The following is a 15,961-nucleotide window of genomic DNA, read 5'->3' as shown; positions in this document are numbered from 1 at the left end:
TTATTCGAGATGTTTCCTGTTTCTTAAGGTAGGATTGTATTGCTATAAACTTCCCTCTTAGAACTGCTTTGCTGCATCCCATAGGTTTTGGGTTGTCGTGTCTCCATTGTCATTTGTTTTTAGGTATTTTTTGATTTCCTCTTTGATTTCTTCAGTGATCACTTCGTTATTAAGTAGTGTATTGTTTAGCCTCCATGTGTTTGTATTTTTTACAGATCTTTTCCTGTAATTGATATCTAGTTGCATAGCGTTGTGGTTGGTAAAGATACTTGATACAATTTCAATTTTCTTAAATTTACCAAGGCTTGATTTGTGACCCAAGATATGATCTATCCTGGAGAATGTTCCATGAGCACTTGAGAAAAATGTGTATTCTGTTGTTTTTGGATGGAATGTCCTATAAATATCAATTAAGTCCATGTTGTTTAATGTATCATTTAAAGCTTGTGTTTCCTTATTTATTTTCATTTTGGATGATCTGTCCATTGGTGAAAGTCGGGTGTTAAAGTCCCCTGCTATGAAAGTGTTACTGTCGATTTCCCCTTTTATGGCTGTTAGTATTTGCCTTATGCATTGAGGTGCTCCTATGTTGGGTGCATAAATATTTACAATTGTTATATCTTCTTCTTGGATCGATCCCTTGATCATTATGTAGTGTCCTTCTTTGTCTCTTCTAATAGTCTTTATTTTAAAGTCTATTTTGTCTGATACGAGAATTGCTACTCCAGCTTTCTTTTGGTTTCCATTTGCATGGAATATCTTTTTCCATCCCCTCACTTTCAATCTGTATGTGTCCCTAGGTCTGAAGTGGGTCTCTTGTAGACAGCATATATATGGGTCTTGTTTTTGTATCCATTCAGCCAGTCTGTGTCTTTTGGTGGGAGCATTTAGTCCATTTACATTTAAGGTAATTATCGATATGTATGTTCCCATTCCCATTTTCTTAATTGTTTTGGGTTCGTTATTGTAGGTCTTTTCCTTCTCTTGTGTTTCTTGCCTAGAGAAGTTCCTTTAGCAGTTGTTGTAAAGCTGGTTTGGTGGTGCTGAACTCTCTCAGCTTTTGCTTGTCTGTAAAGGTTTTAATTTCTCCATCAAATCTGAATGAGATCCTTGCTGGGTAGAGTAATCTTGGTTGTAGGTTTTTCTCCTTCATCGCTTTAAATATGTCCTGCCAGTCCCTTTTGGCTTGCAGAGTTTCTGCTGAAAGATCAGCTGTTAACCTTATGGGTATTCCCTTGTGTGTTATTTGTTGTTTTTCCCTTGCTGCTTTTAATATGTTGTCTTTGTATTTAATTTTTGACAGTTTGATTAATATGTGTCTTGGCATATTTCTGTTTGGATTTATCCTGTATGGGACTCTCTGTGCTTCCTGGACTTAACTATTTCCTTTCCCATATTAGGGAAGTTTTCAACTATAATCTCTTCAAATATTTTCTCAGTCCCTTTCTTTTTCTCTTCTTCTTCTGGATCTTGTCTTTCTGGTGGGCAGGTCCACGTCTGGTGGTGTGTTTTGGGGTGTCTGTGGACTTGTTATGATTTTAGGCAGCCTCTCTGCTAATGGGTGGGGTTGTGTTCCTGTGTTGCTAGTTGTTTGGCATAGGGTGTCCAGCACTGTAGCTTGCTGGTCGTTGAGTGAAGCTTGGTGTTGGTGTTGAGATGGAGATTTCTGGGAGATTTTCACCATTTCATATTATGTGGAGCTGGGAGGTCTCTTGTGGACCAGTGTCCTGAAGTTGGCTCTCCCACCTCAGAGGCTCAGCACTGACTCCTGGCTGCAGCACCAAGAGCCTTTCATCCACACGGCTCAGAATAAAAGGGAGAAAAAGTAGAAAGAAAGAAAGAGGATAAAAGAAAAGAAAATAAGGTAAGGTAAAATAAAATAAAGTTATTCAAATAAAATAATTATTAAGAAAAAAATTTTTTAAGTAAAAAAAAAAACAATGGACGGATTGAATCCTAGGACAAATGGTGAAAGCAAAGCTATACAGACAAAATCTCACACAGAAGCATACACATACACACTCACAAAAAGAGGAAAAGGGGAGAAAATAATAAATCTTGCTCTCAAAGTCCAGCTCCTCAATTTGGGATGATTCGTTGTCTATTCATGTATTCCATAGATGCAGGTACATCAAGTTGATTGTGGAGCTTTAATCCGCTGCTTCTGAGGCTGCTGAGAGAGATTTCCCTTTCTCTTCTTTGTTCTCACAGCTCCCAGGGGCTCAGCTTTGGATTTGGCCCCGCCTCTGCATGTAGGTCGCCTGAGGGTGTCTGTTCTTCGCTCAGACAGGCGGGATTAAAGGAGCCGCTGATTCGGGGGCTCTGGCTCACTCAGGCCGGGGGGAGGGAGGGGTACGTAGTGTGGGGTGAGCCTGCGGCGGCAGAGGCTGGCGTGACGTTGCACCAGCCTGAGGCGCATCGTATGTTCTCCTGGGCAAGTTGTCCCTGGATCCCGGGACCCTGGCAGTGGCAGGCTGCACAGGCTCCCCGGAAGGGAGGTGTGGAGAGTGACCTGTGCTCGCACACAGGCTTCTTGGTGTTGGCAGCAGCAGCCTTAGCATCTCATGCCCATCTCTGGGGTCCACGCTGTTAGCCGCGGCTCGCGCCTGTCTCTGGAGCTCCTTTAAGCAGTGCTCTTAATTCTCTCTCCTCTCCTACCAGGAAACAAAGAGGGAAGAAAAAGTCTCTTGCTTCTTTGGCAGGTCCAGATTTTTTCCCGGACTCCCTCCGGGCTAGCCATGGTGCACTAACCCCTTCAGGCTGTGTTTGTGTATCTGTTTTTCGTGATAGTTGTGACTATGAATTAAATGAAATAGGAGAAAGCACCCTGCACAGTGCCTGGAATAAGTATACAATCAACAAACATCAACTTCCTTCCCTCATTTTTCAGAGGATAGGCAGAAATGTTTTAGCTGTGCCTGTGTGAATAGAACCCTCTGGAAGCCCACATGTACTTAATAACAAAGCAACACATTATGCAACATTCATTAGAGATTGCCTTGTTTCAACTGGTTACCCTCAAAACTAAATTTTCTATGTGTACGTTATTTTATCTTTTCTCTCATATAATGATATCACTTGATAAGTGGAAAAAATGTACCATACAAATATTATCTACGAAGTTAAGTCCATATTGAATTATTTATTTATTTAAAGAGCCATTCTTTCAAATAGATCCCCTTACCCGAGTTTAAAATCTTGTCAGTTTGACTGCTGGCTAATGCATTTATTCACTGTAAGATACTAGGCAAGAGAATCAAAGAAAATCTCATTTCTCATCATCTGAAAAATGGGGCTGTTTGCACTTATGTAGCAATTTGAGGGATAACATTAATATATGTGAACATGCTGAATAAACATAAAAATTTATACCAATATCTAGTAAATTCTAATTAAAACATTTGTTTAGAGTGAATTTATTTTCTGATTTAAGGAACTGCCTCATTTTCATGAAACAAAGTTAAGAAGGCAGACTGTAGATATGTATAGAAATTTTATATATTTGTATGGATGCATAAAGTTTTTAAAGTTTAACTCCCAAATTCATTCTATGAAGCCACCATTATCCTGATAACAAAACAAGAAAAATATATCACAAAGAAAGAAAATTATAGACCAATATCACTGATATTTGGTAAGGTTGCAGGATACAAAATTAATGCACAGAAATCTCTGGCATTCCTGTACACCAACAACAAAAAATCAGAAAGAGAAATTAAGGAAACACTCCCATTTACCATTGCAACAAAAAGAAGAAAGTACCTAGGAATAAACCTAGCTAAGGAGACAAAAGACCTGTACTCAGAAAATTATAAGACACTGATGAAAAAAATCAAAGATGACATAAACAGATGGAGAAATATACCATGTCCTTGGACTGGAAGAATCAATATTGTGAAAATGACTATAGTACCCAAAGCAAGCTACAGATTAGTGCAATCCCTATCAAACTACCAATGGCTTTCTTCACAGAATTAGAACAAAAAATCTTACAATTCATATGGAAACAAAAGACCCTGAATAACCAAAGCAATCTTGAGAAAGAAAAACGGAGTTGGAGGAATCAGGCTCCCCGACTTCAAACTGTACCACAAAGCTACAGTAATCAAGAGAGTATGGTACTGGCACAAAAACAAAAATATAAATCAATGGTACAAGATAGAGTGCCCAGAGATAAACGCATGCACATATGATCACCTAATTTATGATAAAGGAGGCAAGAACATACAATGGAGAAAAGACAACCTCTTCAATAAGTGGTGCTGGGAAAACCGGACAGCTACATGTAAAAGAATGAAATTAGAACACTACCTAACACCATACCCAAAAATAAGCTCCAAATGGATTAAAGACTTAAATGTAAGACAATACACTATAAAACTCTTAGAGGAAAACGTAGGAAAAACACTCTTTGACATAAACCACAGCAAGATCTTTTTTGACCCACCTCCTAGAGTAATGGATATAAAAACAAAAATAATCAAATGGGAACTAATTAAACTTAAAAGCTTTTGCACAGCAACAGAAACCATAAACAATACAAAAAGACAACCCTCAGAATGGGAGAAAATATTTGCAGATGAAACAACAGACAAAGGATTAATCTCCAAAATATACAAATAGCTCATGGAGTTCAATATCAAAAAAACAAACAATCCAGTTAAAAAATGGGTGGAAGACTTAAATACACATTTCACCAATGAAGACATACAGATGGCCAAGAGGCACATGAAAAAATGCTCAACACTAATTATTAGAGAAATGCAAATGAAAACTACAATGAGGTATCACCTCATACCAGTCAGAATGGCCATTATCAAAAAATCTAGAAACAATAAATGCTGGAAAGGGTATGGTGAAAAGGGAACCCTCCTGCACTGTTGGTGGGAATGTAAATTGATACAGGCACTGTGAAGAACAGTATGGAGGTTCCTTAAAAAACTAAATATAGAACTGCCATATGACCCAGCAATCCCACTACTGGGCATATACCCTGAGAAAACCATAATTCAAAAAGAGACATGTGGGCTTCCCTGGTGGTGCAGTGGTTGAGAGTCCGCCTGCTGATGCAGGGGACACAGGTTCGTGCCCCGGTCCGGGAAGATCCCACATGCCATGGAGCAGCTAGGCCCATGAGCCGTGGCAGCGGAGCCTGCGCGTCTGGAGCCTGTTCTCCACAACGGGAGAGGCCACAACAGTGAGAGGCCTGCGTACCGCAAAAAAAAAAAAAAAAAAAAAAAGAGAGAGACCTGTACCACAATGTTCATTGCAACACTATTTACAATAGCCAGGATATGGAAGCAACCTAAATGTCCATCGATAGATGAATGGATAAAGAAGATGTGGCACATATATACAATGGAATATTACTCAGCCATAAAAAGAAATGAAATTGAGTTATTTGTAGTGAGGTGGGTGGACCTAGAGTGTGTCATACAGAGTGAAGTAAGTCAGAAAGAGAAAAACAAATACCATATGCTAATGCATATATATGGAATCTAAAAATAAAAGGGTGGTATTGATGAACCTAGTTGCAGGGCAGGAATAAAGAGGTAGACATAGAAAATGGACTTGAGGACATGGGGTGGGAGAGCGAAGCTGGGGCGAAGTGAGAGTAGCATCGACATGTATACACTACCAAATGTAAAATAATTGGCTGGTTGGAAGCAGCAGCATAGCACAGGGAGATCGGCTCAGTGCTTTGTGATGACCTAGAGGGGTGGGATAGGGAGGATGGGAGGGAGGGTCAAGAAGGAGGGGATATGGGGACATGTATATGCATATGGCTGATTCACTTTGTTGTGCAACATCAACTAACACAGTATTTATTGTGAAGCAATTATACTCCAATAAAGATCTATCAAAATTTTTTAAACGATTTTAAAGTTTACTATTAAAAATATGTTATTAAAACACCTGAACAGATGTAACATGGAAATTTTATAAATTTCAATGTTTAAAATTATTTTCTTCATAGAAGTCAGTTAATCCACCTGTGTAAATTTGTTTTCCACCTTTTCCCAAAAAGAGTACCAACAAGGACTGTTATTGGGGCTGGGGTTCAGATCTTAGTCCACACACACAGGCTAATGGTGGGTCTCAGATCATTCAAGCCATATGTTCTTTCTGCTTTAGTTTCAGTTCTGCATCCACACATGTGAGACGTGGCTGCCTGAATAATATTTCTCAAACACTACTTGAATTCCTCAGTTCAAGACTCTGTGGAAGCCAATTGCCTGCTTGTATTTTCTTGGCTTGAAAGTCATTAAAATGCCTATTAGACACTACCCAGAGTTAACAGATTCTTTACTGGAAGCCTTGCACGTGGTTTATCTATTTCAGTTCTACTGGGAGGCCTTAGCAATACTTCTAAGTTCCAGGCCACAAGAGCTAGCTCAGAAAGTCAAGTGTTTCAGAAGTGAGCCATATGACCAAAAATTCATATGTGTGCCAGTGACATAAATTTCCTTTGAAAACATCAGTAAAATTTAGCCTATTAGCTGTTTGAAAATTAGCATGACGTTGGGGGCAGAAAGAGGCCAATAAATTGAGTCTGTCAAAACCTATTAATTCTGTGGGATTTCAGAGTAGGGATGAGCTACATATGGTCATTCAAGCAAAGTGGAATAAACAGCTGCATTATTCTTCAGGAGGTGAGTGGCAATGCTAAAAGAATGTGGTTTACTCTATGAAAATATCTGGACACTTAAAATGTACTAATCAGAAGGACACATTATGTCATTCCAGATTTACAGTGTGAGATTGAAGCACGTGGGCTAAAACTTCAGAAGGCAGTGACTGAGATGGACAACTACAAAGAAAAGCTCATGTAAGACAGTAAACATTAAACAGCCTGTAAGAATTTAGAAAGACCCCCATGTATTCTCTGTGACTCTGGGCAGTAATTTGGATGTGTTGGTATGGTCTACTGCAATTTTTCTCAGCTACTTTTCTGGCCTATATTGAAGGACCTGTAAATATTTTTAAATATATTAAATGTTTCTTTATCTCAGTAAGAAACTTACCTATCCAGGTATTAAAGCTTTCCCTGATCATTCAAATATAGTAACTTAATATTCTCTGAACTTTTTGTCTTATTATCTCTTTATTATCTGTCTGGAAGAAACAACATTGAAAATGTTTCATAAGATTATTGGGATTGACATATATACACTAATATGTATAAAATAGATAACTAATAAGAACCTGCTGTATAATAAATAAATAAATAATCAATTTTAGGTTCAAAAAGACAGTTGAGTAACTTTGAAATTCTGGACTGCTTATGCCTTATATAAGTGAGAAAGAAAATATTAGAAAACAAATGATAAGAAAATGCCCCTGTAAAATATCCAGAGTACTATTTCTTTTATTTATTTATTTATTTTTCATCTTGTTTATGGTTTCCTTTGCTGTGCAAAAGCTTTTAGGTTTCATTAGGTCCCATTTGTTTATTTTTATTTCCATTACTCTAGGAGGTGGATCATAAAAGATCTTGCTGTGATTTATGTCATAGAGTATTCTGCCTATGTTTTCCTCTAAGAGTTTTATAGTGTCTGGTCTTACATTTAGGTCTCTAATCCATTTTGAGTTTATTTTTGTGTATGGTGTTACGGAGTGTTCTACTTTCATTCTCTCACATGTAGCTGTCCAGTTTTCCCAGCACCACTTATTGAAGAGACTGTCTTTTCTCCATAGTATATCCTTGCATCCTTTGTCATAGATTAGTTGACCACAGGTGCGTGGGTTTACCTCTGGGCTTTCTATCTTGTTCCATTGATCTACGTTTCTGTTTTTGTGCCAGTACCATATTGTCTTGATTACTGTAGCTTTGTAGTATAGTCTGAAGTCAGGGAGTCTGATTCCTCCAACTCCGTTTTATTCCCTCAAGACTGCTTAGGCTATTTGGGGTCTTTTGTGTCTCCATACAAATTTTAAGATTTTTTGTTCTAGTTCTGTAAAAAATACCATTGGTTATTTGATAGGGATTGCATTGAATCTGTAGATTGCTTTGGGTAGTATAGTCATTTTCACAATATTGGTTCTTCCAATCCAAGAACATGGTATATCTCTCCATCTGTTTGTATCATCTTTAATTTCTTTCATCAGTGTCTTATAGTTTTCTGCATACAGGTCTTTTGTCTCCCTGGGTAGGTTTATTCCTAGATATTTTATTCTTTTCGTTGCAGTGGTAAATGGGAGTGTTTCCTTAATTTCTCTTTCAGATTTTTCATCATTAGTGTATAGGAATGCCAGAGATTTCTGAGCATTAATTTTGAATCCTGCAACTTTACCACATTCATTGATTAGCTCTAGTAGTTTTCTGGTGCCATCTTTAGGATTCTCTATGTATAGTATTATGTCATCTGCAAACAGTGACAGTTTTACTTCTTCTTTTCCAATTTGTATTCCTTTTATTTCTTTTTCTTCTCTGATTGCCATGGCTAGGACTTCCAAAACTATGTTGAATAATAGTGGTGAGAGTGGACATCCTTGTCTTGTTCCTGATCTTAGAGGAAATGCTTTCAGTTTTTCACCAAGGAGAATTATGTTTGCTGTGGGTTTGTCGTATATGGCCTTTATTATGTTGAAGTAGGTTCCCTCTATGCCCACTTTCTGGAGAGTTTTTATCATAAATGGGTGTTTAACTATGTCAAAAGCTTTTTATGCATCTATTGAGATGATCATATGGTTTTTATTCTTCGATTTGTTAATATGGTGTATCACATTTATTCATATGCGTATATTGAAGAATCCTTGCATCCCTGGGATAAATCCTACTTGATCATGGTGTATAATCCTTTTAATGTGTTGTTGCATTCGGTTTGCTAGTATTTTGTTGAGGATTTTTGCATCTATATTCATCAGTGATATTGGTCTGTAATTTTATTTTTTTGTAGTATCTTTGTCTGGTTTTGGTATCAGGGTGATGGTGACCTCATAGAATGAGTTTGAGAGTGTTCCTTCCTCCACAATTTTTTGGAAGAGTTTGAGAAGGATGGGTATTAGCTCTTATCTAAATGTTTTATAGAATTCACCTGTGGAGCCATCTGGTCCTGGACTTTTGTTTGTTCGAAGATTTTTAATCAGTTTCAATTTCATTCCTTGTGATTGGTCTGTTCATATTTTCTATTTCTTCCTGGTTCAATCATGGAAGGTTATACCTTCCTAAGAATTTGTCCATTTCTTCCAGGTTTTCCATTTTATTGGCATAGAGTTGTTTGTAGTAGTCTCTTAGGATGCTTTGTATTTCTGCGGTGTCTGTTGTAACTTCTCCTTTTTCATTTCTAATTTTATTGGTTTGAGTCTTCTCCCTCTTTTTCTTGATGAGTCTGGCTAATGGTTTATCAATTTTGTGTATCTTCTCAAAGAACCAGCTTTTAGTTTTATTGATCTTTGCTATTGTTTTCTTTGTTTCTATTTCATTTATTTCTGCTCTGATCTTTATGATTTCTCTCCTTGTGCTAACTTTGGATTTTGTTCTTCTTTCTCTAGTTCCTTTAGGTGTAAGGTTGGATTGTTTATTTGAGATTTTTCTTGTTTCTTGAGTTAGGCTTGTGTAGCTGTTAGAACTGCTTTTGCTGCATCAGATAGGTTTTGGATCATCGTGTTTTCATTGTCATTTTTCTCTAGGTATTTTTTGATTTCCTCTTTGATTTCTTCAGTGATCTCTTGATTAATTAGTAAAGTATTGTTTAGCCTCCATGTGTTTGTGTTTTTTATGGTTCTTCCCCTATAATTCATTTCTAATCTCATAGCGTTGTGATCAGAAAAGATGCTTGATATGATTTCAATTTTCTTAAATTTACTAAGCGTTGATTTGTGACCCAAGATGTTATCTATCCTGGAGAATGTTCTGTGCCCACTTGAGAAGAAAGTGTAATCTGCTGTTTTTGGATGGAATGTCCTATAAATATCATTTAAATCTATCTGGTCTATTGTGTCATTTAAAGCTTCTGTTTCCTTATTTATTTTCATTTTGGATGATCTGTCCATTGGTGTAAGTGAGGTGTGAACGTCCCCCATTATTATTGTGTTACTATCAATTCCCTCTTTTATAGCTGTTAGCAGTTGCCTTATGTATTGAGGTGCTCCTATGTTGGGTGCATATATATTTATAATTGTTATATCTTCTTCTTGGATTGATCCCTTGATCATTATGTAGTGTCCTTCCTTGTCTCTTGTAACGTTCTTTATTTTAAAGTCTGTTTTATCTGATATGAGTATTGCTACTCCAGCTTTCTTTTGATTTCCATTTGCATGGAATATCTTTTTCTATCCCCTCACTTTCAGTCTGTATGTGTCCCTAGGTCTGAAGTGGGTCTCTTGTAGACAGCATATATATGGGTCTTGTTTTTGTATCCATTCAGCAAGCCTGTGTCTTTTGGTTGGTGCATTTAATCCATTCACGTTTAAGGTAATTATCGATATGTATGTTCCTATGACCATTTTCTTAATTGTTTTGCGTTTGTTTTTGTAGGTCCTTTTCTTCTCTTGTGTTTCCCACGTAGAGAAGTTCCTTTAGCATTTGTTGTAGAGCTGGTTTGGTAATGCTGAATTCTCTTAGCTTTTGCTTGTCTGTAAAGCTTTTGATTTCTCCATCGAATCTGAGTGAGATCCTTGCTGGGTAGAGTAATCTTGGTTGTAGGTTCTTCCCTTTCATCACTTTAAGTGTATCATGCCACTCCCTCTGGCTTGTGGCGTTTCTGCTGAGAAGTCAGCTGTTAACCTTATGGGAGTTCCCTTGTATGTTATGTGTCATTTTTCCCTTGCTGCTTTCAATAATTTTTCTTTGTCCTTAGTTTTTGCCAATTTGATTACTATGTGTCTCGGCGTGTTTCTCCTTGGGTTTATCCTGTGTGGGACTCTCTGCGCTCCCTAGAGTTGGGTGGCTATTTCCTTTCCCATGTTAGGGAAGTTTTCGACTATAATCTCTTCAAATATTTTCTCTTTTTCTCTCTCTCTTCTCCTTCTGGGACCCCTATAATGCGAATGTTGTTGCCTTTAATGTTGTCCCAGAAGTCTCTTAGGCTGTCTTCATTTCCTTTCATTCTTTATTCTGTTCTGCAGCAGTGAATTCCACCATTCTGTCTTCCAGATCACTTATCCGTTCTTCTGCCTCAGTTATTCTGCTATTGATTCCTTCTAGTGTAGTTTGCATTTTAGTTATTGTATTGTTCATCTCTGTTTGTTCTTTAATTCTTCTAGGTCTTTGTTAAACATTTCTTGCATCTTCTCGATCTTTGCCTCCATTCTTTTTCTGAGGTCCTGGATCATCTTCACTATCATTATTGTGAATTATTTTTCTGGAAGGTTGCCTGTCTCCCTTCATTTAGTTGTTTTTCTGGGGTTTTATCTTGTTCCTTCATCTGGTACATAGCCCTCTGCCTTTTCATCTCGTCTGTCTTGCTGTGAATGTGGTTTTTGTTCCACAGGCTGCAGGATTGTAGTTCTTCTTGCTTTTGCTGTCTGCCCTCTCTATTTCTTTTAGAAATGATTTTATTTCAGAAATTTCAAAAATGATAGTATAAATATAGTACATCTATAATTATAACACTAAAATAGAATTTATATAATCTTTGAAAAGTAAATAAATTCTTTTACTTTGTGGCATGTAATCTGGTAGCTTTGGTTTTCAGTTCCTATGTTTTAGAAGGATGAACCTCATAAGAAATATAAATACTGAAAATTTTTAGCAACTAAATGTTGTGTTGACCATGGACTATTCCTAATAACAATGTGTTCAGCAAAATTCTTAACAACACAAGGAAGAACAAATTCCAAAAATACTCTATCAAATTAATGTATAATTTGATTATTTGTAGCAAAATAATTTATTTTCAAAATCCAAGAAAAACCAAATATTCATGCTTTATAACACTGTGGTCAATAGTTCAGTAAATAATAGTTCAACTGTCTGTATATGATAGTTGGGGTTGAAGGAATAAGTGGGCAAGAGGTCCTAGCATGACTCACTGCACCCAGCAAGAACTTTCTGATGAGAAGATACATGAAAAAAAGAAGCAAGATGGGAATTGCCAGAAAATTGTTAATCCCCACCCTCTAGTTACATCAGGGAGGGCTTTGGCCTCATGAATGTCTCATGCGGGAGGGCCTGCCTCATCAGACCACAGCCCATTTAATATTAATACATGCTTTGTGATATTTTTGTTAATTTTAATATAATTTATAATATGAGTGCTAAGAAATAAGAGTCAGAGTAGATTGGAGTTGGAGGGAGAAAATACCACTCAGTAAAGTCCATCAAATCAACTACCTGGAGGAAATCACTGTAGAATTGTAGAAATACTGATGCTGTTGTTTCAGTTTATAATAAAACTGGTGCTTCCTACCTGTGTGAGAACTTTTTAAAATTAGAAAATGGGCAGAGCATCCACTTTTAGAAAACTTGATGAAAGATAGAGCCAGTTAAATGGTCTCACCTGATGGAGCCCTTTCTCTGTGCTGCCTGTACCTAGCTCTTCCATCTCTACTCCGTCTACCCTCCTTCACTACTAGGATGAAGTTGAAGTTGAGTAGGGCAGGCATGTAGGATCAGAGCCTGGGACTGCTCAGGGTACTCAGAGCTCAGGAAGTCCCCAGTAGTATGTAAGTACTATTTTATTTATAGATTAAAACCAAATTTTCAACTTGGCCATTGTTTTATGGTAAATTCAGTTTGAAGTCAAAATAATTCACTCAAAATTTTTGACATGCCATTTCTTAATAAATTGAAGATTTGCTCTATATACCCAAACCTGTTTGAACTTCCAGAAATTGGAAGGTGGTGTGAAATCAGATTTTTAAAAAATTTTAATCCTCACTCTTTGTGGGGGCTGGGGTGAGGAATGGTTTCACCCATCCAGCTTAAGATAATTGTTTTGTTTAAAGATTTCTAAATGTTTGGATATACGTTTTGTGGGTTTTTACTTACGGGGAAAAGGCAGTTTTTAAATGGATGAACTTCGGGTTCTTTTTTTCCTAAGATTTATAAGAAAATATTTTCCAAGGTTTATAAGAACTTGTTGTATATTTGAAAATAGAGATTTTATCACTTAGGATTCTTTGAGCTATAAGTAACAGAGGTAGAGTGGTTTCAGGTTTAGTCAATCCAGTGACTCAACAATATCACCAAGGATCTTGATGATCTTTCTGTCTCTATTCTGCTGCCCTCAGCACTGGCTTCACCCCAAGGCTAAGTCCCCTATGATCATGACATGGCTGCAATTCCAGGTACCACATCCAAATGTAACCACCCCAGTGGCAGGAAGGGCCTGTTTTTCTGGTGTCTCCTTAGAAGTGAGATAAAAATTTCTCAGAAGCCACCAAACAGCCCTCTCCTTACATCTCTTGGCTAGAACACTTTACATACCCTCTCCTGAATGAATCACTGGCAAGGGGAACAGGACTACCACAGTTAGCTCAGGTCAGGCAGGATTTACCCTGAGAACAGATGATAATGGGGCTTTGATGGCCAGGAAGACAGCTATAGTACATGTCCAGAAGGTAACTAGTAATGTTTACTAGAGGTAGAGTGTTAGTGATGCTCTGAAAATTGATGACATTTTCTACAAATTTATTTGTGTCATAATATCTAGATTAATTTAGGGAAAACCTTCCTGAAGTAATGAAAAATATGGATGCTGTGAAATGCAACTTTATTACTTTTAAATATTTATGTAGAGAGAGGGAGAGAGAACTAGGAAATAACACTTTTATTTTATATATATGTATATAGGATAAGATAAGTAAATAAGACTAATAAGAAAGGCTGCTATAGAGGGTGAGAAGTTTTTAGGAATTCCTGAAAGGGAATACATAGGAAGGATAATAAAAAGGGTCAACTCTGCAGAGGAATAAACTAGAGGAAAACCAATTGTGTGGTGGGCATGTGACGGGCAGGACTTTACCTGGAATCAGTTAACACAAAGAGAAGGGAGTGGGATAAGGCAAATCATCAGAACAGTGGTTCTCAAACTCCAATCTGCAGAAGAATCCTGGATAGTTTACTGAAACTGTGTATTACAGTATGATCTCCCTCACAGACCCAATCCCAGGATCAGTTTCTGGGCTCCATTCCCACAGACATTCTGGCTTTAAGTTTGGGTTTGGGGTGTCCCTGAGCAATCTGCATTTGTAATGCACTCCCCCCACCACACACATACAATTCTGATTCAGGTGATCCAATGAAGCCCACTCTGAGGGATCATATTTGGAACATTTAAGCCACTGGCCCCTCACCAGCCCCACCCCACCCCTAATCAACAGGTCCCGTGTGAAGCAGCATTTGCAAGGGATCTGCACCCAGAATAAAGCAATGAGTGTGGGGACTGGAGCTGGGGAGCCTGCCAGCTACTGAACCCCAGAGGCCACGGTCCCCACATCCCAAGACAAACCTCCAGTGCCCCCACCATACTCTGCCCCTTCATCACAACCTTCAGAAACAATCTAGGGCAACAATAAACAGCAACGCAGACAACAAACCAGAATCTTAGGCTTAGGATGAACACCTAACCAAAGATTACCAGGTATGTGAGAAAAACCTTCCCCCAGCCTTGTTCACATGCCTCTGAATTCACACAGAAAAGCTTTAACACCTAGAGAAATTGTTACATAGCAAACAAAAGATGTTAAGATAAATTTTTAAAGTTAGGATATACTTCAAAGTATGTCCAGGATTGTAACCATTAAAGAAGAACAGGCTGTTACCAAAAAAAAACTATTAGGAATTTTAGAGATTAAAAATATGGCTCCAGAAAAATGATTCCATTCATGTTTAAAAAGTATATGAATGTACATACAAATATATGTGGATTCAAATTCATTGAATAAACGATTGGTAGGATTACAACAGTTCCTTCTGGAAGTGAGAGCCGGGGTGTATAGAGACTCTTATTTTACTCTATATACTTATATATTGCTTAAATAGCTTACAGTGTGAATGTGTTCATTTTCACATATGTAATGAAAAGAACAAAATTCACTTTAAATGATTTATAATTTATCAGTTACTAGTGAATATGTCTAAAGTGGTGATATGAAATATACTTTCTAATTTGGGGAACTTTGTTACATGCTTACACTTTAATTTTATTAGCAGCCACCTCCTCCTCATTTAACTAATAATTGTAAGCAGTAATCAGCCATAACCAGCATAAATTTCTTGTTTATAAAGCTCTTGACCAAATAACAGCAACATTTTGCACAGTTGAGATGTTCTTGGAACATTATTATTGCCTTCTAAGATACAATGTTCTCCTGATTTTCCTCTTCTGTCATCATTCATGAGAATTTTTCGCCTAGAAAGCAGGTGGCCTGGTGGCAATCCAGTGTCAGAGTACAGATACACTTTCACATGATCCTAGATTTAACAGACTAGGTTTCCTTCATTGACTCATTCAATACAAAATGCTCATGGAGAGGCAGTTATGTGCCATGACTCTTTTGTGTACAAGCACTAGATACTGAAGTAACAAGATTGACAAGCTACAATAGGTAATTTCAGGTAACGTTAAGTGCTGCAAAAATATAAAACAGGCATAAAAGAATGTGAGTGTTGGGGAAGAGTGGTGTCCTTTTGATAGAGTGGCATCCCTGGGCAGATGACCTTTTTTTTTTTTTTTTTTTTCGGTACGCGGGCCTCTCACTGTTGTGGCCTCTCCCGTAGCGGAGCACAGGCTCCGGACACGCAGGCTCAGCGGCCATGGCTCACGGGCCCAGCCGCTCTGCAGCATGTGGGATCTTCCCGAACCGGGGCGCGAACCCGTGTCCCCTGCATCGGCAGGCGGACTCTCAACCACTGCGCCACCAGGGAAGCCCCAGATGACCTTTGAGTTAAGATCTGAGTTACAGAAAGGAGCTAACAGTGCTAATAAGCTAACATCCGGAAGCAGAGAGATCAAGGACAAAAAATTCTTGGGAGTGAGTTTTACCAGTTAAAGAAACATGAAGGCCAGTTGTG

General features: G+C 37.8%; 1 protein-coding gene across 1 annotated transcript in view; it reads left to right on the top strand.

Annotated features, from left to right (window-relative positions):
- LEKR1 (leucine, glutamate and lysine rich 1) overlaps window positions 1-15,961 on the top strand; it is a 277,970-nt gene that overhangs the window by 178,481 nt on the left and 83,528 nt on the right. Inside the window, exon 9 of the mRNA XM_060298487.2 lies at window positions 6,748-6,829. Within this exon, the coding sequence (XP_060154470.1) occupies window positions 6,748-6,829 (82 nt within the window). The remainder of the gene's footprint in view (window positions 1-6,747; window positions 6,830-15,961) is intronic.

Source organism: Globicephala melas, chromosome 4, assembly GCF_963455315.2.
Source record: "Globicephala melas chromosome 4, mGloMel1.2, whole genome shotgun sequence".
Classification (NCBI taxonomy): Eukaryota; Metazoa; Chordata; class Mammalia; order Artiodactyla; family Delphinidae; genus Globicephala; species Globicephala melas.
Note: the sequence above shows the minus strand (reverse complement) of the source record. Positions and strands in the feature narration are given on the sequence as shown.